This window comes from Mauremys mutica, chromosome 3, assembly GCF_020497125.1.
Source record: "Mauremys mutica isolate MM-2020 ecotype Southern chromosome 3, ASM2049712v1, whole genome shotgun sequence".
Classification (NCBI taxonomy): domain Eukaryota; kingdom Metazoa; phylum Chordata; order Testudines; family Geoemydidae; genus Mauremys; species Mauremys mutica.
In genome coordinates this window covers 194,623,379-194,651,342 of record NC_059074.1, presented here as the reverse complement: position 1 = coordinate 194,651,342, position 27,964 = coordinate 194,623,379, and the positions used below count along the sequence as shown (strand labels likewise).

The window sequence follows — 27,964 nt, the reverse complement described above, 5'->3', positions numbered from 1 at the left end:
TCTGGTAGTGGTGGGATTAGAATTCCATCCCTTCCAGCATTTGAAGAGGGGAGCAGTGCAAGCAGTACGAAATCATAAAGTTTAACATGATTCTAACACCATGTAACCACACATTTCAGAAAACAGATCAGTGGGGCAGGCCTGGGATGTACTGGTAGTTTTAACTTTTGGTTTTGAGGAAGCTTGCTGCCAATGGCTGACTCCTACAATTTGAACTGATAGTCTGTTCTTCACTCCTCACTGTTCTCCCTGCCCCAGATAGCTCCATAGTCAGACCTTTCCTTCGACTGTAGCATGCACAGATGCACCACCCCATGATGACAAAGTTCACTGCAGCATGATTTAGCAAAACACCAAAGACAACTTAATGGTGTAGCCCAAGTTGGTTTTGCAAGACTTTTATTACTTTATATGAACAGTAGGGTTTTGGATTGCATTTAGAAATAAATGAATTCATTTGTGGGGCAATTTGAAAGCCCCCCCCCTTCAGTGAGCACCCTCTTTCAGAATATACTGCCCATTTCCTGATTTCATTAGCAGTTGTCAATACCCAAATACCACCACTCCTGCTTATAAAAGAGCAGGTCACCTTACATTAGTCTAAGTTGATCCAGCAAGCATGCATCTATAATACAAAGTATACCACTTTGACAGTTTCTCAGATGGAAAGTTCAACTCATTTCAGTCATGACAGTACTGTTAACACTTGTTTTAGTACCATGTATTATGATTGCCTGTTAAATGGACACAAATAAAAAAAGTTTGTAATAAGTTTTTTGTAAAGAGCTGTTGCCCCAGAATTTGTTTCCCATATTCAAAAAGCAGATTTGCACCAAGTTGTTTTATAGTTTGCATCTCACAACATACCCAAGTTATATTTTGCAATCACGTGTATTTTTACCCATGAGGGAATGAATGTCTGGATGGTCATTTTAAACATGAGATATTTACAAAGTAAACTGAAAATTGCAGTTCTAGATAAAGCTGAACAATTTTACCTTTATAAGAAGTGCTACAGGCTAGCTTCCTGCCTCAGGCACTAATGATTTGATTAGTTCTTCTGTACAAAGATCAGATCACATGGGCATTGTGTTTTAATTGACTCAGCTACTTTGCTTTTTTTAAATCAGTTCCTTTATTTTAAGGTACAATTTTTTGGTGGATTCTTACTGACCTTTCAACTGTTTTAGTATCACTTCATAGTTTCATCCTACTGGTGCCTTGTGCAGAATTGAATAATAACTAAGTTGTTGCACTAAGTTTATTAAATAAGTCAAAACAGTATTTGATTAAAAGAATATGGAAGTAACAGTATATAGAAAGACATGACATACTGGCAGAGTTACATCACCTTGAGTTGTTAGTTTTAAGTCATTCACATGTTAGGAAAAATGTTTTCCACCTCTAATACAGAGCAAAGTAGACAAGAATTTCTAAAGGAAGTCCTTCAGAAATAAATTAAAGTTCATAGACTAAGATGGGGAAAAAATACTGTACATTCAGAATGCATTATGCTTCCATGAACATTAGTCTCTTAAATTGTCTTTCAAGTACAGTATATGTGCCTGAAGGACTATGACAACTTAGTCTTCTAGGCCATACTTCCTAGTTACATGTTTTGGGAAGGGTGTTTGGTCTACTAGAGGGTCTAGAGTGCCATTACTGCACATGATACATTTTGGGCACAATGCAAGCCTAATTTCCCCCTTAGCCATAAGAATTAAGACAATATTTATCACCATACAGTTTGATATTACTTCCAATAAGTACAATATTTATTAAACATTTCTTCGGTTGTTAGTTACATATTGTGCAACAAATTACAATATTCTGCAGCCACAAATTATATGCAGAGTATGAAGAAACTATTAATCAGATAGTGTAATCTTTCCATTTATAACTCTACAAGAAAGAACTAGCAAATCAGATCTTACATATAACATCTTACTAAACTTTATGCATGGAAAGTGACAGACACTGTTGTGCTGTTTGATACAAAATGGCTGAACTTCATCTTCAGAAGACTAAACCCAACATCAACACATGCCAATATAAACATCAAAACAAAAAATATATTCTAACCAACCACGGGAAACAGTCTGGTATCAGGAAAAGCAACAAGGATTACACACATTTATAAACCAGCGCACACAGGTTTAAAACAGTTCTGAAAATGAAGTCAGCTGTCTTGAGTCAAGGGAATAAAAAAAGTCAGTATTGACCATTTACAATCTCTGACCTTTGTGGAGACGGTAAGAATCTGTTGTAGTGCAGCTACATACAGTACAATTCAGGCAATTTTTTTCACTTGGGTTCAGATTGCAAAATTCATTGTTGAGAGACAAAAGGGGGAGGCAAATTTTAGCAGCAACCTCCACTAGACTGCTTGACTGGAGTGCTCTGAATTTTAACATTGGACTTTTCTGCACCACCAGCTGTAGCTCCAGGACCCATTCGTTTTTTAATCTCCGCAGCCATGGTCATGAAAGACTGTTCTACATTTGTTGCATTCTTTGCACTGGTTTCCAAAAATGGAATTCCAAGGGAATCTGCAAATTCCTGTGAATTGAGAAATAGCAAAGAGTAAGTCTTAATACTTGCTACTAGAAAGTTCAGGATTCACCTGAGTTACTTTAAATTAAAAATGGATTTATGAATGTTCAGGAAAACTACTACTGGCTCAAAACCACCATCCCTCCCTCCCTCCCCAGCACAACCCTAAATTTGATCATGTGCACTTCATAACACATATGGGGGGACACCAGGATTTGCATTTTCTAGCACCAGCACATTTGAGGACTAATAGAAGTGAGTTTACTTAAGTAGGATGCATTCAAGTGGTTCAGTTTTAGTAACACATTTATGTGATTGGACCATTAATAAGCCAGTTGACATACCTTTGCTGTTGTATAGTCTACTACTTTCTTTGTGGTCAGGTCACATTTGTTCCCTACCAACAACTTGTTAACATTTTCACTGGCATAACGGTCTATTTCTTGCAGCCACTGTTTTACATTATTGAAGGACTCCTAGAAGATAAGAGATTACTTTAAGTATTCCTCTCCAAGACACCAGTGCCATTCATTGTTTTCAGAAATGGAGACAGCCTTCGCAAGTGCACTATTATAAAATGCATCATCTGCATATCCAGTGATAGTTTGTATTTCAGATGCTTTTCATATATTTATCTCCTTGATGTTAAGCAAAAATGAGTGTTTCTGGGGACTGCCAGGGTTGGGTGCAGCCTCACTGCTGAATCAGTGTCCCTGGGGTGGGGGGAGGCTGCAGGGTGATCTCCCATCTGTGCAGCCAGTGGCCTGTGTTCCCCACTGCCATGCTGGGGCCTCCATATTTATTGAAAAAATAAAGTTTGCAAAATTTAATTTTTTGGTGCAAAATTTCCTCACGAGTATCCTATGTTCTCCCAATCCTGCACTAGTGATTGCTGGTTCCTCTGGCCTGGCCCTAGTGCTTCCCTCAGCCCTAGAAAGACTTGGGGATTCCAACCTTCTATCCCAAGCATTATGGAAGCCTCTAGTACACCCATCCACAAACGTTTCCTCCAGGTCACGTATTGGAGGAATGAGAGCATCCTGCCCCAGGTCCTCCACTGGCTCTGCAGAGGAGCCTGGACTCCAAGTAGCATGTTTGAGCTGTCAAAGCAGTACAAGAGTGAAACTGGCCATATGCCAACTACCATCTGATACAAGTGGAAGCTCAAGGAAAGGATGCTTTCACCTTCGTCAAACAGGCAGACACTGGACTACTAAAAAGTCAAACACATTGACAAGTGAGTTTTGAGTTGTTCCTTTAGGGCTAGCTTCAGAGAATGCTGTTTTGTACTTGGTACTAAGGAGTGGTCAACCAATCGTACACTGTTCAGTTAACTGGGCTCCAGGGGCCCTACCATCTTCAGCTGCCTTCCCAGCAAAAAGCCATGCCACTGGAACCACCCATTCTGCAAAAACCATCCGTGAGCAGTAGCTTGAATTCAAAGGAGAGTTAAGTGACTAGGAGGGCAACAAGCATCTTACAGAAGTTTGTTTTCATAGTGTTAGATGCCCTCATTAAATCTACAAGACAAGAAGCCTACAGGAAAGCCTATTATAATAGTTTGCCAAGATAATGCATGCATGTCTGATGGAAGTCAATTTGCTGACGTTAAGATGTTTCCTATTCATTTAGGAGTTGGAAATAAATCCCATATCACTGACGATCCTCAACTAGCTTTTATTTCTGAAGGAACATAAAACAGTATGACAGCTCTTACCCTGGGAGTATCGGATAGTAAATCCTACTATAGCAATTCTGACTCTAGGCCACACAAAGCTCGAGTACATATGGAAGAAAGCAGAAGCATTTGCCCTTGGAAAGTAGGAGGAGTTTTCCTTCAGTTAACTTAAAGTATAAGTAGTTTTAAGCCTTTCATGCTGGTGTTTGTTCCTGCTGCCAATACCAGTACATTTTGATGCATCCATGTCTCAGCTGCCTGTCAAGTTTTGTTGAAAGTTTTTCCCATTTCCACCTGATGCCATTCCCCCAACTTGAAGCCCAGAGGAATCAGCCATAAGACTAAGTCTGGCAGAACTAAGAAGTTTGAAGCTGTGTCTAAGTTCAGTTTTCTCCAGACTTGCACCAATATTACACAAACTTGTCAGGTAAAGATATTCAGCAAGTGTGACCAGATTATTTTTAGCATTTAGAAATAGCAATTCATAGCTTATAAGGTGTCTAAGCATAATTCAAGAGCCAAATAAATCTACAACATCTGAAAGAACTGACTTGGTATGTCTATTGGCCTAAGTTGTTTCTCAAGGTGTAAAACACTACACAAGTATCTAATTTAGACCTTACCTGGTCTGTAACATCATACACAACTATGATGCCATGGGCTCCTCTGTAGTAACTGGAGGTGATCGTTCGAAATCTCTCTTGGCCTGCTGTGTCCCACTGCAAAGTGTGAGAATTAAGATTGTTAGAGGTATAAACAAAAAGGTGCAACTGTACCAGAGAGACTAAAGTTGGATTTTTACAATCCAGTTAAGACTATCTATCTAATCGCCATACATCTGACGCTCCCCAATTATACACAATCAGTTGGAGTATAAACATCCCTTAACACCCTCAGATAAGACAAGTCAGTCATCTGACCACTGCTTTACAATAACTGTTCACTGAACACTAGCCTGGTCACACGTTTTAGAACTTCAGTGCGATGAAGCAACCTCCAATACAAGAAAGATTACTGCAGCAGAACAAGACTCTAAAATGATCCTTGTAAGTCCATGAGAAGTACTACTGCAAGTAGATAGAAAACTTTCATCTTCCTACAGTTTGATGATGCTAACCAGGCATCCTCTTTCCTCCTAAGAAACTGAATGAAAGTAGGATAGCCAAAGGAACTCACCACCCACAGCCAACACAATGCTGTTAAGACTACTGAGGCAATCACCTTCAACTGGCATCCAATGTTTAGGACACAGATCAGTTGCAGCAGTAACTACACCTATCCCAGCCCACTCAAAAGTGGCTGTCAAGCCTTTTGTTTCCCAGATGTAAGATACACAAGTGTTAAAACTGATTGCCTTTGAGGCACAGGCAAGGCTGGAAAGCAGGTGGAAACTAGTTTAAAGCCAATTTCTATCATAATAGGTCAAGGGCATACCACTGAAGGCAGCTGAAGTCATGTTAAGCTACTTCACTAAATCCTTGTCTACATTAGCAAAGACAACCATTGTCAACTGTTTCAGCAGAAGTGCAGCTGAACTGCAGATGTACCCAAAAAATAAGCTATGTTTAGCATCATTTTGGAAGCAGTTGTCAAAATGTATGATTCAAACTATCTCAACTGTTACTGACACCCCTTGGGCTAGATTTATTGTTCTGCTACAACGCTCAAGTGTCAGCTAGGCTGGTGAAGAGCAGTCCCCCCTAGACAGCCATAACCTCCCTGGTAATAGCCTTGATTCAGGAGGCTCACCCACCTAGGGCAGCCCCAGCTCCACAACCACTCTAGGGAAGGGAGGAGGAGAATCAGGCCAAGAGAAGGAGGGATAGGACCAAGACAATCCTGCATCCCAATAAGGCAAGACCTGACCTAAACTGCACAGAAGGATGCATCAGCCCTCAAGAAAGGGAAGCGTAAGCCCTCACACCCCTCAGTGCGGGGATAAGAGCAGTTCCTTTTCAGCAACAGTTTTACTAGTATAGATGAGGCCTTAACAATTGTACATTTTGGTTTTCTCAAGGGTTTTCATAGAAGCAAATCCATGTCTAAGTGTATTAGTCACTAACTTTAGCAAACCATCTACAAATACCTTTGTACATTTAGCATGGGAAAAAATTAAATTATGAAACCACCACCTACAATAGTTCTATTTTCAACTATGCCTGAAGTGTTCTAGACAACTTCTGACCTTAAGTGGCTAGAGTGAGTTTCCAAAAGGCTCCTGCTCTCACTGGAAGAGCTGCTTCTAGATTTAAGCCTTTTCCCCATAATTTTTTCAGTACTAATGCAATACTTCAGTTCAAAGTTTAAGATCAATATTAGGCGTGCCCATGTCATGGTAGTACTATCTCCTTTATTGCAGAGTAGTATAGCTCAATGCACTTACATTAATACAGATTGGAAAGTCACTGTCCCCTGTCTACTGGCAGAGACTGTAGTGCAAGGAAGGTATGCTGTAGATAGCAATAGTCCATGCATTTCAAGCTCTGGACTAATGCTTGCTTTAGGCCTATTCCAAACTAAAACAGTTGAGTTTAACTATTTTTGGCTCCTATCCCCACAGAATCTGGGCACTTTACATTACACAGAATACTTAAGTTATCCCAAATAAATTAGTTACCACCATTTATAAGCCCTACCCATGCATGCCATGTTATGGGAGCCATTAAATACCTTGCTAGACAGATCATCCTTGACCTGTCCTAAACTGGACAAGAGAACAAATTTTGTAGGCAAGAGCTTCCTATTGAAAACTGGGTCTATTCCAGGAACCAAAAGAGCTTGTAAGTGTTGCAAAAAACACAGGAGAAAGTCATGTTTCCTGGTAGGCAGCTGAAGACCAGTCAGTGATTTAAAGATAAAGTTCTTCACGTTTTACTCAAATAAGTGGCTAGTACAATACATGTTCTATATGCCAATAGGGGCAAAACGCAATTGAGACAGGCTGCTGCATCTGCACCCAGATGTCCTTGAGGACCATCCAGAACCTTCAGTTCTAAGCTGAGTGTAATATGGTTTCACCGTAGCTAGATTACTGTAACTATGGTAAAGTCTAAGCCAGAGTGGAGAAGCTGCAGTTTGGCAGAAACAAGTGTAATTTACACACACTGCTTGATATAAGGCAGGGTTTTAAGAGTGTTTAATACCTCCTCACACAAAGACTAAGCCTATGAGTCCAGGTGAAAGATACCTGTACCCCCTTGTATATACAATTCACACTGTTACACCTTCTCTTCTACACCCTGCCAAAACTTCTGTTCCCACCCCTTCTTTATGCAGCTCATATACAGAGGATACCCTCAGGCACCCAGCAAATGCTGATCCTTGAGCTGCCAACTCCTCCCTCTGCATCTGTCTTTCTACAGCTCACAGGCCACTTTGCTTTCCTTCCTCTCTTCTCCTGAAGAATCAGTAATATCTGAGCCATTCTTCTCCTTGCTTTTTGCACTCAGGAGGGGTGGATAGCAGTTCCCTCAATCTACTCTGCACCGTTTCTACTCTTCCTAAACAAGCTGTTTTTTCAACACACACTTCAAAAGACAGGCCATTTTTGCTCTTAGTGCCAAGTAAAGAATGCTTTTTTACACAAAGTGTGTTTAGTCTGCTGCTGCTATACGCAAACTTGTGATCATTGTATTTTGGTAGACATCCATTGGCAACAGAAGGTACTGAGGTCTACCTACTTATTACTTGACTTTCGCAAATTAACATTAATTCCACTATACCAATGTGAGTAACCTGTGTCAGTTTTCCAGTGCTTTGAGATCGAAAGATAAAGCCTGTAAAGGCTAAGTGTTAATACTACATCCCCAAGTCTGTGTTTCAGCAAACCCAAGGTGTGAGGTTAATCTGAACATTCTTGCTAGCAGAAAGAATTTAGTATGAAGAATTTTAGCAATGCAGGTTAAGAGTGTTTACCTTCCTCAAGTGTTCAGGTTGAACCTTCCGATTTACATCTTGCAGTAAGAGGCCTAGTTGTACACTAGAAACCAATGATCAGTTGCCCAAACACTAACCAAGTTGAGGTTGCTGCATTTAAGAGTACCAGCAAAGAATGTATGTATTGGGCAATTTATATTCAATAGTTTGAAGTTACTGCCATTTGCACAGAGAACAAAGATACTTACTATAAAGCAGTCCCTTACAACGCAAGGTAGATTTTCAGGCTATTTGTGTCTTAAGAGATCTGTACCTGAACCTGCATTTGTTAAATGACATGTCCTTCACTATTCTTTAACCATCTTGATATTAGATTTAGCCCAAGTGTTTTCCTTATGCTTCACTGAATTCATCTAATCAATTTGCAACTCTGAGATGCTGTTTAACCTTTCAACTTAGACAAAGGCACCTCTGTGCATCCTATAAAATTGTCTACAAGCTATTGTAATAAGTGCAGGTGTACAATCCTATCAAGAGCTAAGCGAGATATTCACGTGAGAAATCTTAAGACAGAGTCAAAAGCACGTGCTTGCTTACAACGTGCCAATAACTATGCAACTTGGTTTTCAAAAAAAAATAGTTCATACTTGCTTATTGAAACATTTGTCAAATCTTCCCAATATTTTACTAAACATACAGAAATGTATAACTTTATTGATCTGGCACAGTACACAGTCACAATTTACATGATTACTATTAATGCCTCTGACTATTATCCGAGAGTTAAGACATACTTACTATTTGAAGTTTGATTGTTTTCCCATCTAACTCTATAGTCCTGATTTTAAAATCCACACCAATTGTGCTGATGTAGCTTTCTGTGTATGTGTCATCCTAGAACCAGAGAAAAGAATTAAATTAATGATAAGCCAATGAAATCTTAACTCTCTCCTGTAGGAATCTCAGATACCTATGGTGAAGAAACAATCAAGCCCTGTATTTTGCTTCATAAAATGCCCACATTCTACTACTCCATTATGTTAATGGAGTCTTTGTACAATGGGGCCCATGAACAGGGCCCCTTCAACACTACCAGCATATAAATAGGAGCTTTTGAAAGTTTTCCCTACAGGTACTCAAGTCAGTTCCAAAAATGGAATTAAGTCCCACTGACAGATTTGGGAGCCTACATTTCTTTAAAAGTCAATAGGATTTGGGTACCCAAGTCATTTTTGAAAATTTTCCCTGGTCTCATTAATTAAGAAATGGGGAATTCTAAAAACAAACAAACAGTTTAACACCATTCTATTAGGATCCCTGTCTGAATAGTGAAATTTGTTTTTAACATCTCTTGTTTAGGAGTCACTTCTTCAGGTTACTCAGAAGACAGACTCATTTTCTAAACACATTTAGATGAAGGGCCAGGGTGGGATGTTTCTGGCCTGGCTGGAGCTGCTCTGGCAGGCTGGGCAGCGCAGCCGCCGCCTGCTCTGGTGGGCCAGACCAGGCGGCAAGGCTGCAGCCTGTTCCAGCGGGCTGGGCTGGGCGGCACAGCCATAGCCTGCTCCAGCGGGCCCGGCGGCACAGCCGCAGCATGCCAGCCCCAGAGCTGCAGCTGCTTCAGAGGCTGGGGGAAGAGCACCATGGCCAGACGCAGACACACTCTGGCCCCGCCTTTTCCCTTCTGGGTGTGCTCTTTCTGTTGGGAGGAGGGGCTGTGTCCCATCTCCCTCTCTATACCTGTTCATAAGCTGACCCCCTTCTCTGGTGCTTCCCTTTCTTTTTACTAAAAAATTCAGCTTATGAATGAGTATATGGGGTACAGTATTCCATTTTGAAGTTAATATACATTGAGTAGAAGTTAAGAATCCAGGATAAATATCACGTGGAAACTTACAGTGAGAGAAGCTAGACAGATTACTCCAAGAGGAATTTGTTGCAGCTTAGCTTCATTTGCTGCTGTGGCTCAGTATTTTATTATGTATTTTGCTTGAACAGGCCTTCTTACCCTGAACTCTAGCTTTATGCACATAAGTTGACTTAAGCTATGCAAGTCTGGAGCATTACTAATTTGTCAGTGACATGGAACCCTTACAGATAGGCTTTTGCACACTTGAATTAGACAGTGACAGGCTCTAAATGTCAAATGTTTTGGCATGAACACTAGTACAAATGAAGTGGGTCTGGGCTTAAGGCAAGAATATAGTGAAGAAACACAGCCCCTGTCTTTAGTGGTCTGTAACTATTCTATTTCTTGGACACTGTGGCAGTTGCCACATTCTTCCAGAGAGCAAAGACAACTTCTTGCATCAGGAAGTCCCTCATCTTTCCCAATGCTAACCAAATACATCTCATACTGTGACTTCTGAGTCTGAGCTATCATCCCAAGGCAGAGCTTCTGTGTGGTGGTTTTAACCTTTCGTGTGTACTGAAACACCAAAAACAGATTTCAGTTTTCACTAACACTGTGGAGGAGCAATGCAGTTAGTGTCCTTCCTTAAGGAAATGGAGTCCTGTAGAGTGAGCACCAGAAGATCACAATTATGTGTTTTAGGTTCAATGAATATTGGCTAAATGGCTTAACCAACTCTTACAAGGCACCACGTCAGTCAACACCCAGAAGATTTACCCAACTGTGGTAGTGCTTGAAGTGACCTGCTACAGCTTGTAGCTAGAATGATAGATAAGACAAACTATCATAAGCCAGATGCCTAGCAGGTTCAAGGCCACCTTTGGCCAAGGGTGTGTACATGCCCAGTAACTACAAAGATGGGTATCCAGTCTTTTTTGGCCTGTGGCTAGTTCAATATTTCACACCTCTGCTATATATCCAATAGTTTCTAAAGCAGTAGTTCTCAAACTTTTGAACTGGTGACCCCTTTCACATAGCAAGCCTCTGAGTGCAAGCTGCTTTATAAATTAAATTAAAAGCACTTTAATATAGTTAACATTATAAATGCTGGAGGCAAAGTGGGTCTTGGGGTGGAGGCTGACAGCTCGCAACCCCCCCTGTAATAACCTTGTGACCCTCTAAGGGGTCCCCAACCCCCAGTTTGAGAACCCCTGTTCTAAAGTCTGTTAAGTTTGTTAACACTTTCTTCTGGGGACAAAGATACAACTGTTGAGTTTTAAGGTATTAGTAACGGACTTGAAAGAACATTTTGCAACAGTTAGTCTTCCCAAAGCATACAGTTTAGATTAATTGGATGCGTTTGTAGGTGGCTGTACGCTGGACATGAAAAGTAATCTGACGGGTAAGTGTTCAAATGTATTTGTACTACCATACAAATACTAAGATGTGACCTTAGATTGCTGTGATACTATTGCCTTTACTGGCATGTTACTTGATTTCTAATAGTTGTTCATTATTTCCTTTGTGAATGCAACCTTAACGTAAGAACTGTGTCTGGCAGACCAAATACCTTGTTTTCTAAAGTGAAAAGTAGAATAGATCAAGCAGTTATTTCCTTGATTAACTTATAGTTGCAATTTTGATTTATTCAGTTCTTACCCATTCATAAGTCATTGTGACAGAACAATCCAATTAGCTGTTATCAGTAAAATATGGGAAGAAGAGAATAAGCAAAGTACCCTCTTGAACCCACCCATCTTCCCTTGGCATACCAACTCCTGGAAAGTCAAGTATCAGTCGCCTCACATGGAAACATCTCCTCACTTATAAGTTGCAGTCAAGCAATTGTATCATTGACAAAATAGCTTTGAAAGCATAACTGAACTTACTGCAAACCTAAGTAGAAGGCAAGACTTCCCAACACCAGAGTCTCCAATCAGAAGTAGCTTGAATAAATAGTCACTGCAAAGAGAAATATATGTTAGTATTTATATACCACTGAAATTTAATCTGATATTTGAAGAACTTGAATTACTCAGACCATGTACTTCGGTGTAATGGCTATTTCTTTGAAATTGTATTTGCTACTGTGACTGTCAGGAAATTTGAGTACTTTTTCCTCCCTCATGAGGATTACTATTCAGTCTTTACAGTTTTGTACAGTATACTTTATTTAAATAGAAGTAAAAACTGACATGTTAGAATGGAAGATTCAGTGTCTGAAGTATGTTCTTCGTACATGCAGTACTCATGTAATGTTTTGTCATGTACCAGAATCAAGATTCATTTTAACTAGACCTTATTCTCCTTTGTGCACTCAAGTCAAATACATTAGTCACAATTGTCAGTCAGTATACTCATGTTTCTAAATAGCATAAATTCTCAGATGGTGGTAGGATAATAAATCCTTCCAACTATACTAAGGATGAGTCAACTAGCAAAAAGATTATTAACACTTGCTACTAAGATCTAAGAGCCAACTCAAGCCTGTACACCAAAATACCTGGTCACAGAAGAATGAAAAGCTGGGAACTGACAGGTTTTTTTAAATTTAGACAGGGTAAAGTTTGATTCCACCTCCTTTTCTGGAATCAGTAAAATGTACCTACTCAGTACCAAAACAGAATTTGTGCCTTCTAAATTACACCCTTGTTGCTAAAAAAATTGAACATTAAAAAAAAAATCCATTAAGATATCTGACAAACTGGCTGAAGTTTGTCTTTAAGCCTCAGAAGGAAGGCTAACGGTGTAGGGTGCAACTCAAAAATCTGCTATGAAATGTAAGTGATCGTCTTAATGAAGACAAGAGTATTTGATAGTCTTGACTGAGCAAGAGCTAGAGAGGACAGAAAATCATTATCCATTCCATTCCACTCATGTTGCCTTCTAGTTTAGACAGAGAATGTTTGCTACTGGCAAACCAGAACAGAGATTTTCATGCTTCAAAAAGGTGTCCCATGTGACATTAGTTCTAGGCAGCTCCACAGAGTAATCAACTATTAACTCTTTACTCCACCCCTTGTTAGTGAAGTGTATTAGGTCGGAACTGAACATTTATTAGCTAAAGACCCCAGCTACCAAAATGACAAATATGGAATGTGGCATTAATACTGGTCTATGGTATTTGTACTTGTGAAACCAGCAATATTAAGGCTTCAAACCTGAGAAATGAAGTTAACTACAACTTGTACATTTTTTAAAAAAAAGTATTGATTTAATACTTCAGTATTGATGCCAATATTACTATACTGAAGATTGGTTGTAAGTGGCAGCTGTCTGGTATTCAACTAAGAAAGTTAAAGCCTTGAGTTCTGAGATTCCTCCCTTTGGCAAAGAACCTATGATACCATTCTATTTGTTTACATAAGCTTCAACTTAAAGAGAAATGAAGTTTCTATTTCATTAATACTATCAGCCTAAGTCTATTGAACCAAATAAAAGTCAGTCATAACTCAAGATAAATAGGACAGTGTAATACTAAAAGATCAAAGCTTCTTTAGGAGACGTGCATTGTACTGAAGAGTAGCATTTTGTTCTCTCCTGAACAGTCTACACTGATCACTCCCCATTTTAAACCTACAATCATGAAGATTATAGGGCAGTGGCACTAAGCCACCCCTGAAGTATAGAACTATATTTTGGGACACATTTGTCAGTGATTTTCAAATATCTATTTATGTGATGAAATGTCTGATAGCATAGTAGGACATGCTGCTTATCTCTGGTCATCTGGAGCTGTACATTGGTCATTCTTATACTCTGGCAGGGAGAGACTTTAAAATACTCTTTTTAAAGTATGGAGGTGCCATTTGAGACATTTTGAAAGTTATTTGACTACTTTTAAATGAGACTAACAGTGTAGGGAAATATAATTATGTGAGACCTTATGACAATTATACTCATTAACAAACATCTTTATCAACTGCTAAAAACATTAAAATTTCTCAGCTACACAGATCTGATGCTGGTGTAAGGAAATTTGTACTAAAGTTAATCACTACAGTAAACATAATTTGAAGTTAAAATCTGGAACACCTACTTATGAATTGTTCAACATCGAGATACTAAACTTAAGTGATACACAGTTTGCTTCATATCGCCATGATGTATTATAGCAGCCTAAACTAATGGCTCTCAACCTTTCCAGACTACCGTACCCCTTTCAGGAGACCGATTTATCTTGTGGATGGCCAAGTTATGACTCATTTAAAAATGACTTGCTTTACAAAGTCAGACAAAAATACAGAAGTGTCACAGCACACTATTACTGAAAAATTGCTTACTTTCATTTACCATATAATTATAAAATCATTTAGAATATAAATATTGTACCTGCATTTCAGTGTATAGTATATAGAGCAATTTTAACAGGTCATTGTGTGTATGAAATGTTAGTTTGTACTGACTTCACTAGCGCTTTTTACGTAGCCTGTTGTAAAAGTAGGCAAATCTTCTTGAGTTGATGTACCCCATGGAAGACCTCTGTACTGCCAGAGGTATCCTGGTTGAGAACCACTGGCCTAAACTACAGTTAATAACTTGCAAAGAACCAGACAGTATTTATACTGCAATATTTTAAGATGGACATTTAGCTTAGTCATACTCTTCACACCACTGTTTGAACAATCCACTTGCCCAGAAGATATTCCTGACCACTGAGGGGGAAATGCCATCAACTTCAGTAGAATCCAAGCATTCATTTAAAAAGGTTACAGCCTTCCAAAGATCAATCATGCTTAAACAGATAGACCACTATTTCTGCTCACTTTCCTCATCTACCTTCCCTCTGCATTTCTTTCCTTGCAGTATCCCCAGATCCCCCATCTTTATGGGCTGTATTGCCACCTCACCTCCATTTCATCTGCTGAATGGATAAGCAGTAAGAAAATTCTTATTAACACTTAAAATGTCATCATGCTTTGAAGTTAGTATTCCAGCCTGATCAATGGGAAACACCACAAAATAAAATCAGACCCCCTTGTGAAACACAAGAGGTATTCTCTTACCACCTCCACCACTCCAGCATGGTTTAGTGGATAGGGCATGGATGGATACTCAGAAGACCTGGGTTCTATTTCAAGATCAGACACTTGACCTCCCACCGACTGTCATGTCAGATTAGAGAATATTTGAAAATAAACGATATAAAGAGTTTGAAGCGTCAGTTATTGTGTCATTGGGGGTAACATACAGGTTGTAGGGGGATATTAGCGTTCTGGTATTGGACGGCATATACCATATACAGTCTGTCATGTCCCCAGTGTGGGGTGTACGGTGGGTGGGATCAAGATACAGTCAGGAGGCAGTGGGGGTATATCACTCATAGAAACAGGGTACAGACAGTCATGGGCATGAATAAGTGGGCTGGATAATGGGGATGGGACAACCCTCACATGGTGGAGTTCGGTTCGGTGGGTTTAGGGCTCAGGGAATAGAGTCCAGCGGGGGGGTTCACAAGTCTCCTCCCCCCTGCGGGTGCACGAAGCCACGCCCGCTCACTCCTGGTATTGGCGGTGGCCGGTGATGTGCTCCGTGTAGATGTATCTAGACCAGCGAATAGTGTCCGAGACCATTAGGCGTCTCATGAGCCGCGCGTAGCGACGGCCCACCCCACAGGTCCGAAGCACACGTTCATTGCAAGGGTCCCAGGCACCCAGGGCCCCAACAATCAGGGCGTCGGTACGGACCTTGTAGCCCTTTGACCGCAGGGTGTCTGCCAAGGGGGCGTATTTTTCGATCTTGCGGGCTCGGGCCTCGCGGAAGGCCGGGGACCTGTTTTCAAATGGAATCGTCATGTCGACGAGGATGATCTTTTTCCGAGCCTCGTCCGCGACGACGCTGTCCGGGCACAGCAGGCTGTCGGTGTCGGGGATGGTGCGGTTGACGGCGATTTCTCCCAGGTAGTAATCAATCATCTTTTCCCCAAAAGCTTAGAAGTCTGTAAAGCCTCTAACACAATGGGACCCTAATCTCAGGGCTGAGCAACATGCAAAGAATCACACGAGATGGATTCCTTCAGTATTTACAAGTGAACCAAATAGCCCTTTAACTGAAATGGCCTATTAGAGGATTACCAACAAATGACTGTAGACTGCAACTACTCTAGAATGATCCTGCAGTATAGAGTAAGCCTGTTCTAGACAAAAAGGTGACTATTGAGTTATGCTCACCACACCCTAGTAAGGTTAGACAGAGCTCTTACCTTTAGAGCCATCAACTTGAGATGACATTACTCTAGCTATGTACAAGACGCTATGCTAAGCTGTAAGTTAAGCTGCTGGAGACAGGAAGACAGACTTGAAGCTGACCACTCATTTACTTAGCCACAGGAGTTTCACAATATAGAAATGACATCTGGAATCTTCTCAAGTGGACAAGTCAAGGACAGTCTTAACTTTATTAGCTTGACTGGTACACTACCTATATGAATTCTCTTAGTACTGCTCATCAGCTGGACACCAATTAGCTGGAAGAAGTTTAAACATTCCCTCCATCTCCACAACATCTGGAAAAAGCTGTAGGCAAAATCCAGATACTAAGATCCCCAGCACTTTGCTGTCCCTGTGTGTTGCTTAGGACAGTGGTCTCCAAACTTTGAGCACACACCTTCTGCCACGCCAGCTCTACCATTTTTGCCAAAGCAAAGCTGCTCGGACTCCCACCTGAACAGCCGATGTGAAAAAACCCTTTCCTCCTGCTGTGCACCGCTAAGGATCCTCTTGTGCGCCCCACTTTGGAGACCACTGGCTTAGGAAACTCCACTTTGGTACTAGCAGGGATTAGCAAGTGTATGATAGCTAGGTGAAGGCTTCATATCTTTCTTTTTTTATATATAAACTAAACACAAAAAGGCTAGTCATTCCAAAGCCAAGTTAGAAGTACAAGGTGTAATTTTCCCTTTTAAGGTTTAGCACATATAGAAATTTGGGAGAATCTAGGGATTTGTTTTTAAGCAAGATTACAAATATGGAAATTTAAGATTTTTAATAAAAGTTTCTAGGTCAGGAAAGAGAAGCAGGAGTTTACGGTTCAAGGGTTCTCAGCATTTTCTATGTCATCCACCAAGTCACGTGTTCGTAAGAGCTAGAGATAAGTACCTGCTTACAGAAGTGTTACCCCAAAATTTTTAATAAAAATTCCTACCAATTTGGAAGTGGAGACAAATAAACCAAGCAGACTCCATAATTAAGGTTTTACAGACAAACTTGTTACAAGTTCTAAATCTGACTTCTCTAAAGACTGGATTACTGGAAATGTGACTAGTAGCTACATGCTAATAGTCCTGGTTAGGACTAGCATACTGACCATAAAATGGTCACAGTAGCTTTAAATTCTGTTCCTTGACCAGGACTTAGATCAAGGGTTCTCAAACTGGGAGTTGGGACCCCTTAAGGGGTTACAAGTTTATTACATGGGGGGGGGGGTCATGAGCTGTCAGCCTCTGCCCCAAATCCTGCTTCACTTCCAGCATTTATAACGGTGTTATAAATTAAAAACACTTCTTAATATATTTAAGGGAGGGGAGGGTCGCACTCAGAGGCTTGCTATGTGAAAGGGATTACCAGTACAAAAATTTGAGAACTACTGACTTAGACATTTTCAAGAGAAAGTCATACTGGTCCAGGAGTTTGTTTCAATGTTTACTTATATCAATCCTGTTGTTCTGAGCCTCTGCCTCTCCTTCCAGCCATCCCAACAATTCTTCCTCATGCTCCATCAAAACAAGAGGAACATGCAAAAAGATTAGGCAGGCAGGCAACCACCTGAAGGCAGCTGTTCTGAGAGAAGTACTGCTACTAGCAATCGGTTTGGAGCAGCAGAAAGGCAGGCAGTTTCAGTGAGGATTGGAGGACAAAGTACATGACAAGTGGCCCACTATTTGTCCTCTGACCATGAGGGTCAGGCCTTCAGGCCCCTAAGGTCAAAGAGCCTTGCTGTAATCCAAGAAGAGAAACAGCAACTATAAGTGAAATTTGAGACTGACTCAACAGCTCAACTGAGAAACTTTGGAGTAATTCTGCTCATTTCTAATTTAGACTGAACAGTAAAGTGAGCCATGCAGTAGTTCTCTCCTCTATAAAGCCAGCAAGGTACTTCTAGCAATACACAAGCTAACTGTTAGCTAACAAGTTATAAGCCAAAAAGACAACAAGGCAGCTGTAAAATTAATGTGTTAGCAGGCATAGGTAAATTAAGCTCTAGTGTATACCTCAACCTGCTAGCGGCCTGGTCATCACTAGGATCGTTCCTCTTGTTAGTCACCACACATTAAGATGGCCAGAATAGGCTGCACACAGTATCAAAAGCTCCTTTAAAAGTGCCTCCGTTTTATATGCTGGCATTCATGATCAGCCATGGAGCCCTATAATTTTTTTTAGGTAATAGCTTTTCGCGGATCACAATGCTACTATCAAATTTGACCTGGCAACCACCCCTCCCCCATAATGGTGTGGGCCACGCCAAACCTGAGTGGTGCTGTGACCCTGCACGTGAGGTCTCAACTTCCAGGGTACGGTGCCAAGCTGCAGGTGAGTTTATCATGTTTTCTAAGTTGTGTTTTATTTTGTATTTGGGAACAACATGGGGCTGTAATCATCAGGAATTGGAAAGATTTAAGGTTCTTTGGGCAACTTTCGCTGTGCATGTCCATGTTTTGTAGTGCCTGGAAACTGACCTCTCTCCTTTTGTCAGGCCAGCTTCTATTTTATGTGTTTTCCCTCTTTAGTTTATATTAACTGAGTCAGGGCTGGTGTTGGTTTTTGCCTAGTAGAGAAAGAAGTCTTAAGGGAAGCACACTGAGGCCTCAAGGCATTACTTCAATTAAAAAAAAGTGAAAGTGTGTCCCCCACTACACTTTGAAGGAATTAGTGTCACTGTGAAAGAGTATCAGAGAGGTAGCCGTGTTAGTCTGGTTCTGTAAAAGCAGCAAAGAATCCTGTGGTACCTTATAGACTAACAGACGTTTTGCAGCATGAGCTTTCGTGGGTGAATGCCCACTTCGTCGGAAGTGGGCATTCACCCACGAAAGCTCATGCTGCAAAACGTCTGTTAGTCTATAAGGTGCCACAGGATTCTTTGCTGCTTTTACTGTGAAAGAGTGACAATGTTACTAGCACCAAGTTTCCTTAGGGATAAGTTGTCCAGGTTTGGACACTTACATCAAACTTTATCAAAAGATGCATCATGATGCAACTCATATGGAAGGAATTTGGTGTGTGATATAAACTTCAGGTCTGCCCCTGTGCTCTAAAGTAGAGTGTCAGGGCACCTGAATAGCCTCTTCCTTGTATGCAAGGAAGTGCACAGATATCCTCAAGTGACTTCTGTATCTATAGCTATGGTGGACACAAAGCCATGAACAGAATTGAAGACTCTATATGAATGAATTTGAATTAAAAGTAAGGGCCTAACATGATTGTTATGACAAATACATGGCTAACAGGGGAGCGTTTCCATTAACACTTAGAGCACCTGGGTGGAAAAATACAGCCCTGGGAGAACAGCTGCAGTTTATCATTTTCAATCCACTTTTTCTGAATTCTGGAAGAAGATCAGCAACAAAATCCTAGCAAGCTACAGTAAAATATTTGGTTGCCAGATCTTGTTTGATTTTTGGCTAACACATCTGGCTGGAGTATCTTTATCACCACTACAGGTGAATTTCTTTATTTAGATGGATTATGTGGGACTCCATAGCTTAACCTGTGCATAATGCAGTCATGTAGCTACAGATAGCCCTATGATCGCCCCATATGTAATTGCTGGATAATTGTGTTCTGTAATGGAAGCTTTTTTTGAAAGTTAAGTCTAGCCCTTATGGTTGAAAAGAACCTTCATGAAGTGTACTGAATGTAAGTGGATGAAATGATGTCAGCAGACATTCTGAAGCAGCTGGGAAGCATGAACTTCTCGCAGACATTATGATGGGGAGTTAATGCTAAATCCAAGTTCACTGTTAACTATTTCAATGCTGGACCTTAAATAAACAAGCTGGTGTAACTGTCCATTGTGGGATATAGCAAGTTGTAGGGTGAGGTGTAGTGTAGCAAGGCAGCTCGAAGCCATAAAGCAGTTGTTAAAGGGTACAGTAGTCTGAAAAGTTTGAGGAGTTTGATTTGTTTTGCATACCCCCAATTTACACCAGACAAACTACATGCTTACAAAATCAGGAATATTTTTTTTTTTTTTAAAGTGTCACACTTATGAAATTGCTTTCTCTCATTTTTACCATGTAATTATACAATAAATTAGTTGGAATATAAATACACTGAAATGTAAGTACATAACAGTATAAACAAGTCATTGTCCATATGAAATTTTAGTTTGTACTTACTTTGCTTGTGCTTTTTATGTAGCCTGTTGTAAAACTAAGCAAATATTTTCCTGAGTTGATGTACCCCCAGAAGACTCTGCATACCCGCAACAGTACAGGTACCCCTGTTGAGAACCACTGTCAAAGGATTACTAGGCTGAAGGGAACAAAAGCTTTTGAATCCACCTTACTTTAAGGTAAAATTTATGGCCAATCTCTCCCTGCCAAAAAGGTGAGGGGAAGGAGATGCTTACCCTCCCAGTGTCCAAAAACCTCAGTTTCCTCCTCAGTAGCAAAGGTATCAAGGCTGCCTCTCAAAAAGTGTCCCTATCCAATTTCTGACTACTTTCAATGCCATTATATATTTACATTACAAAAACCCAAACAAAAAGTTTGGGTACATAACTGCATCTAAAAATACAATACTATGCTGATGTTATGCATTTTCATATTTGATTCATTAAAAGCCTGCCACCAGATTTTTAGTTTGCCATAGTGTTGTAGAAATCAGAGAGTTTAGCCAGCCATTAGGAATTTTGGGGGACTGGCTGGCAGGGAGCTTGGGAAACCAAAGTGGGGACATGGAAGAACATAGCACCCCACTCAGATGCCCTTCAGGAACTAATTCAAGAGTTTTATGCACTTCAATAGCAAATGGAGTACAAAAAAAGAGTGGACCACAGACTTCCAATCAGCCAGCATCTGTTTTCACCCAGCATATACGCAAAAATGCGTGTAAGTAGGATTCTTTGGTCCTTCCATGCTTAAACTGACAGACCAAGGCAGTTGGGAAGGAGGGCTTGGGGTTACTGCTGTATAGGACACGGTTTGTCTAGATCAGTTTTGCAACACAACAGGAGTATTCCTGTCCACACAAGTTAAGGGCACACTGGTTATATAACAATTAATGCAGACAGAACAAGGGACTACATGATCCCTTATGTTAAGGCCAAAATTGATAACTTAGTGGAAATCTGTGTCCTGATGTAAAGTGTTCTTTAGGATTTTTGTTATAAAAAGAATAGATGTGTTCTTGGTGATATACACCTACTGCAATCCCAAAAATCTCTTTAAATTCTTTATTATGCTATCGAACTTTGGCTAGGAGACGATCTTGGTTGGTTTTCTTTTATAGTATCATTAAGCTCTGATTTTACTTATCAAATAATGTGAAAGTTACTCTGAAAGATGAGGTACCATTAGTTCTACCATGGCAGCAAGAGAAGAGTTGCACTGTTTAGAGTACAATAAAGTGAAAAGATAAAATCTCATTTCAAGGAAGATTAAAAAGCAGAGCTAAGTTATTTATTGCACTCCAAGAGTAAGTGGAAAAACCCACAACATTTACACTTTAAACATGAACTTGCCCTACACTGGAGAAAGCAGCATTTTTCTAACTTGCAAGAATACCTGCTTATGCAGACCTGAAATTCAGTAACAGAAAGAACTTGTTTAAGGACTAAGAAATTTTAGGATGGACCATTTTAATAAGCTTATAAAAGAAAGTAAAGACAGTTTAAGTTTTAAAAGTATCAGAAGTTTCGTAGGAGAAAAGTAATGAATAAGCAATTTCTAAGCCACGGATTAGTGAAGTCTCCAGAATATACACTTTGGTAGAAGTCCAGAAAGGAATTTAACACTCATGATTCAAGTTGTATTTCCTGTAAAGGATGTGCTTTAATCTTCCCCTTTAATCTTTTCCATTCAGAGACTGGTTACTTTCTAATTTAAGAGTGGCATGGTTTGGTCACTTTGGAAGTCAATGAAAATCCTTTATTCGCCAAAGAGTAGTATACAGCAGCCTCCAACCCTGCCACAGGGTGAAGAGTGCTATATCTGGTTAACTAATTTCTATGATAAAATAAAACTAAGGATTGCTATTAATGGACTCTTGCATCCATCTTCATTTTAGACAAGCTTTGAATAGTACAAAAAAAGCCAGCATATCTAATCTAAACTGTCCATTTGTACAAGTTTTTTCCATATTGAAGCTAGCTATTCTAATATTAAATGCCAGTTTCTCAAACTGAAGTATGCAAGATCTCATTTTGGGTCTCTTTGGGTACATCTACATTACCCACTGGATTGGTGGGTAGTGATTGATCTATCGGGGAAATCGATGTATCGCCTCTAGATGAGACGCAATACATTGATCCCTGAACGCGCTTCCTGTCGATGCCGGAACTCCACTAGTACAAGGAGGCAGAAGCGGAGTCGACAGGGGAGCAGCGGCCATCGATTCCGCACCACGAGGATGCGAAGTACAGGAGAGTCTCATCTTACATGGGGGTTCCATTCCATGGTTAGCGTGTAAAGCGAAAACCATGTATAGTAAAAATTACATTGAGTTGAATGGCAGGCGGAATCGCCCCCACTACAGGTACAGTATTAAAATTGTTTCTTTTTTGCTGACCGCGTAAAGCTGAAATCGTGCATGTTACAGGTCTGTGGCATCTTGCGCGCATTTAAGTCACTCTAAGATACACAACTTCAGCTATGAGAATAGCGGAGCTGAAGTTGACGTATCTTAGATTGATTCCCCCCACTTCCCCCAGTGTAGACCAGGCCTTTGTTATACATGCTATTCTTCTGAAAAGGTAGGTTTACATCCACATCGATACATACAGGTCTGTCAACAACTGCTCCCACAAGCAGAACAAAACCAGAATGAAAGTTTGTACATCTATACACCTCATAATTCCCTACAAGCAACACTGACTCTTATTAAATGTTTGAGTATAAATTTTGTATTTATATAGTTTCTGCCCACTGGTCTCACAGTAATGCAGAGCATTCATTCCAGGAAATCTCTTATAATTAAAATTAGGATTCAAGTTGTAATGTTACCTTCTTGTTTTGTTTACTTGCCAACTTGTAAAATTTAGTAATTCTCAGTGAGACCCTTAGTCACTGGAAACCTAGTTATATTAAGTTGAAATATTTGTGTGTGTAAATTGATTTGAAAACCAGTCTGTGCAAGTACTTCCCATCCTTCCAGAAGTATCAAGAACATACAGTAACAAACAAACCTGTCATTCCCCCACCCCTCCGCACACAGTTCAATGTTACATTTTAGTAAAGTGTTTCTGAAATTCTCCAATAGTTGGAATCGCTAATAAGCTTTCATTATAGCATTTGCTCTAGCTTTTTTTTTTTTTTTTTTTTTTTTTTTTTTTATTAAAGATCTTGTAGGCAGTTGTCCAGATTACTGAATATTTCAGAAAGTCAAATGATTGCAAAAATGCTTTGATAATATGCAAGTCTTTATATTCACTGATCATATTTAATCACTACTTTGTTTGAGAAGTGTTTTTTTGCTGAAACCACTCTAAAACTTGTTACATAAGCCTATCAAGAAGCAAAGCTAGTCAGCTTCACAGAAACAAGCCAAACATCCTGGTTTGTCTTGAAGTCCAAGATTAAACCTGACCCAGAAACAAATCTAATCTTGAATTTGGGGGTTAAGTTAATTCTTTCAACAATGATTTACCCTTCAAAAGATTTTTACCATTTATCAAGAGATTTCTGAAGTGCTTCTCATTTCAAGGCTGCTTCTAATTAGCCAGCACAAAAAACACAAGGTTGTGATCATATGTCAAGTAAGGAATTCAAAAGCCACTGTCACAGAGCAGCAGTCACTCACTATGTAAAAGCAAACCTTTAGAATAATAAAAGATTTGTTTCTGGATTTACTGATATTTAATTTTACTAAGAAATATCTAGACAGCCAATAGACTAAGTCTACAACTGAATCACCCTTGCTTTCCAATATCCAAAACACTGCAGTTTTGTGATAATGGAAAGCAAGGTAAAGTTAGCTTCATTATCCCAAGCTGAAATGCAAAAAAATGCCAGAAGAAAATGAAGGCTTTTTAAAATTCACTTCAGTATCTACAGTATTAGCAACAAGTAACAGAGCTTGTTTTCACATTTTCACTGATTCTGTTCTCTTGTACACGGGCAAGTTGAGAGAGAGAAAAAAAGATTTATTGTCCGACTTTTTAAGAGGTGGCAAAGTTACACTACTCTTAACAATCAGCAGCCTGCTGGCAACAGTAACTAGGGACATCAGTCAGCTCTACTCCCAAAGTAGTGACTGCTAAAATAAACACACAAAAACAACCAACTTCAGTTGATCAAATAAACTCTCACTTAGGTTGTAGTGGTACTATTAACAACTAGTATACAATCTTTTCATCCATAAATGCCTCTATCTCCAGTTCAAGGCATCACCTGTAGCAGTGTTTCTCAACCAGGGTTCCACAAGCATGTTTCAAGGGGGCCACCAAGCAGGGCCAGCATTAGACTCATTGGGGCCCAGAGTAGAGAGCTGAAGCCCCACTGCATGGGGCTGAAGCCCTGGGGCCTGAGTCCTGCTACCCAGGGCTGAAGCCGAAGCCTAAGCTGTGCAGCTTTGTGGGGGGCCTGATGCCGATCCCGGCTTTTATATGCAGAAAACCATTTATTGTCGCACAGGTGGGCTGTGGAATTTTATAGCATATTGGGGGGGCCTCAGCAAGAAAAAGGTTGAATCCCCTGACCTATAGGAATATTTCACTATCAAGCCACAGTATTGCAAAATCTACATAAGCAAGAATGTGTTTTGCAAGAGCCATGTGACACACACATGACTTGCAGCTAAAATGAAGGGTGGACTTCTGAGTGTTAAGTTGCCAACAGCAAGTGTCAGAAAGAGCCACTGTCACAAGAACTGATTTTTCCAGGTTTTTAAACCTTGGTCTTCTTCCTCTCCAAGAGGAAGCTTAATATTTTAGGGACCAGACAAGCCTTAGTAGAGTCTTAAGTATACAATGGCAGTGAGATTTGCTTGAAAAATCAAATTAAAATTCTTCCTTCTCCTGCAATGGTTACCCGGATCAAAGTTAAAAACGAAGTTTACTATGGATGTCTGGTCTACTGCTCCTCAAGTTAGTGGAGAAAATTTCATTAACTTTTCATGACAAGTCATGAAACCTCCTCACTCCCCATCTGTGAGGACTGCCATGTGTAACCCAAACTCTCCAGAGAGCATAAAAGGCCATATTGGTTTCTCTTTTCATTCCTCTAAATTGTGTGTTCAGTGACATTTTGTACGGAACAAAATCCACTTGAAAGATTGACAGGAAGAGGTGATCGCTTGCTTTACAGCCTGTTGTTAACCAAGCAAGACGGATGAGAGTCTGCCAGGGCTGTACACAAATCACTCCTGGGGTCTGACAGGTTGCAGCGACCCAGAGCCTAGCCCGTGACCTCCGGTCCCCCTCTCCCAAACCCCAGCGACCTACACCCTCCGTTAAGGCCCAGGAGACACTGCCCTGCCCCTCGCAGGCAGACAGGTGATGTTTACTACAGAAAAAGCTGCCGCCAAGCCCGCAGGCCAATGAGGTGCCCGGGGCCACTCATCCCAGCGGGAGGGAGGATGCCGCAACCTGGCTCTTGCACAGCGCTTCCCACGGCAGCTCTCGCAGCCGGAGATACCAGCCCCTCGGCCGCACGTCGCCTCCCCGCACCCCTTAGCCACCCCCGCCCCCAGACAGCCCTCCCCACCCCCACCACATCCCTGCCCCGGCTCGCACCGCCCCTCGCCGGGAGGCGGACACCATGAGGCCCACCGCCCGCCCGGCCCGTCCGCCTCCCCCTCGTACCGGGCGAGCGCCCTCCCCCCCCCGCAGCGCCGCGCCGCCCCCCCGGCCGGACTCACTATTCGGGATTCATGCTGGACATGTCAGTGGGGGCCCCGCGGCCTCTGGAGAACGAGCTCGCTCTGAGGAGCAGCGGCGGCGGCGGCCAGACCCCCGCAGCGGGAGCTCCGCAGATGCAGGCGTCCGACGGGGCAGCGGAGGCAGCAGCTTCTCCCCCGTCCCCTCGCAGGCGGCAGCCTCCGCTCTGAGCGCCTCAACCCAAAATGGCTGCCAGCCCCGAACCAGGAAACAGGGAAACCTCTCCCCAAGGAGGGTTTACATGGTGGGAGGGCAGCGGCGGGGGACGCTGGGAAAGCGAGTTCCCAGCCACGGGGGCTCCCCCTACATCCTGCCGGAGCCTTAGACGGGTAGGAACTCGCCTTCCCGGCAACCCCCGCGCCTCATGCGGCGCATGCGCAGTCTCGAGCCTTTCTTTTCTCTCCCCGGTTGACTCTGCTTTGCTGTCCAGGCAGTGGATTGGCTGAGAGCGAGCCGGCCGGGTAACGTCAGCCGTGAGACGTGGCAGCTCGGGCGACTCACTAACCGGACGGAAAGAAGAGGGCGTGGCCGCGGGGGGCGGGGCAGCAGTGGTAGCAAGGGCAGGGCAGCAAGGGGGTGCAGTGGGTTGGAGGGAGCAGGCGCACGGCAGGTGCAGTGGGTTGGAGGGAGCAGGGGTAGAGTGGCAGGGCAGCAGTGGGTTGGAGGGAGCAGTGGCAGGGGCAGCAGTGGGTTGGAGGGAGCAGGGGTAGGGTGGCAGGGCAGCAGTGGGTTGGAGGGAGCAGGGGTAGGGTGGCAGGGCAGCAGTGGGTTGGAGGGAGCAGGGGTAGGGTGGCAGGGCAGCAGTGGGTTGGAGGGAGCAGGGGTAGGAGGTCAGGGCAGCAGTGGGTTGGAGGGAGCAGGGGTAGGGTGGCAGGGCAGCAGTGGGTTGGAGGGAGCAGGGGTAGGGTGGCAGGGCAGCAGTGGGTTGGAGGGAGCAGGGGTAGGGTGGCAGGGCAGGTGCAGTGGGTTGGAGGGAGCAGGGGTAGGAGGTCAGGGCAGCAGTGGGTTGGAGGGAGCAGGGGCAGGGCAGCAGGGGGGGTGCGGTGGGTTGGAGGGAGCAGGAGTAGGAAGGAAGGTCAGTAGTGGGTTGGAGGGAGCAGGGGCAGGATGGTGAGGCAGCAGGAGTGCAGGGCAGCAGTGAGTAGAGGGGGCAGGCCAGCAGAGGGAGGGGGAAAGCAGGGGAAGGAAGGCCTGGCAGCAGAGGGGCTGGAGGAGGGGAGGAGAGAGGAGCAGGATAGGGAGTGTGGGATTAGGGCAACAAGGGAAGAGTAGGAATAGGGTCAGCAGTTGGGAACAGAGTGGGAGATGGGCAGCCTGGGACACACCTGCATGCAGCAATGCACCTAGCCGTGCCCAGGCAATTACACACCCATTTGGACTGGTGTGGTTTTGAGCAAGGCCAACTACCACAGTTCTCCTCTGTGCCAAACTTAACCAGCACGTGGTCGTCTGGGATGGGACCCACTAGGGAAATAGTCCCTACTGTGGAAATAGTATAAATACTGCTGTGCCATAATGCACTGGTCATTGGTTAGGTCTCCTGTCTGCTTTGGTTTCTGACAAACATTGAGATGCCAGAGCCACTTACCTGTACACATAGCATTGAACACACCATGATACTTATTTTGCCAGCATCAGGGTCTTCAACATGGGTCTCCTTGGTTCTATTCCGATCGCTAGCTTGTCTCAGAAGATGCTATCGATGAGCATGCTGCGAGGTGGTCAGAAGCTGCGTGGGAGCACTGGTCACTGCCTAGGGTAGTAACGAAATCCAGATCAAGCAGAACTGAACCATTTGCAACATACTGGCCTATGAATGGGGGTCCATGTGTCTAGCTGAGATAAGCAACACTCAGACTGACAAGAAGTGCCATGAAATAGTTAAAGAGACTTGCAATCCAGTACAATAGAGTGGAGACGGTTATAGTAGTTAGTGTAAGGAGGAAAACATTTTGTGTGTGTCTGTGCATAAG

At 42.1% G+C, this 27,964-nt stretch overlaps 1 protein-coding gene across 1 annotated transcript; it reads right to left on the bottom strand.

The window, feature by feature from the left end:
* Window positions 1-1,247: 1,247 nt before the first annotated feature.
* RAB1A (RAB1A, member RAS oncogene family) lies at window positions 1,248-26,217 on the bottom strand. The gene is made up of 6 exons (XM_045009837.1): window positions 25,973-26,217; window positions 11,849-11,921; window positions 8,906-9,001; window positions 4,855-4,950; window positions 2,898-3,029; window positions 1,248-2,559 (listed from the first exon to the last, which is right to left on the bottom strand). Exons 1-6 carry the CDS (start codon window positions 25,993-25,995, stop codon window positions 2,362-2,364), a joined length of 618 nt encoding a protein of 205 aa, XP_044865772.1. The 5' UTR covers window positions 25,996-26,217; the 3' UTR covers window positions 1,248-2,361.
* Between the last annotated feature and the right edge of the window lie 1,747 nt (window positions 26,218-27,964).

What these genes read in the sequence shown, in the direction of transcription:
- RAB1A (XM_045009837.1), bottom strand. Translation starts at nt 25,995, where the DNA reads ATGTCCAGCATGAATCCCGAATA. An exon ending in TCCAGCATGAATCCCGAATA is followed by an intron (nt 11,922 to 25,972) that starts GTGAGTCCGGCC and finishes TTCTCTTTGCAG; the next exon opens with TGACTATTTATTCAAGCTAC. An exon ending in AAACAATCAAACTTCAAATA is followed by an intron (nt 4,951 to 8,905) that starts GTAAGTATGTCT and finishes CACACTTTGCAG; the next exon opens with TGGGACACAGCAGGCCAAGA.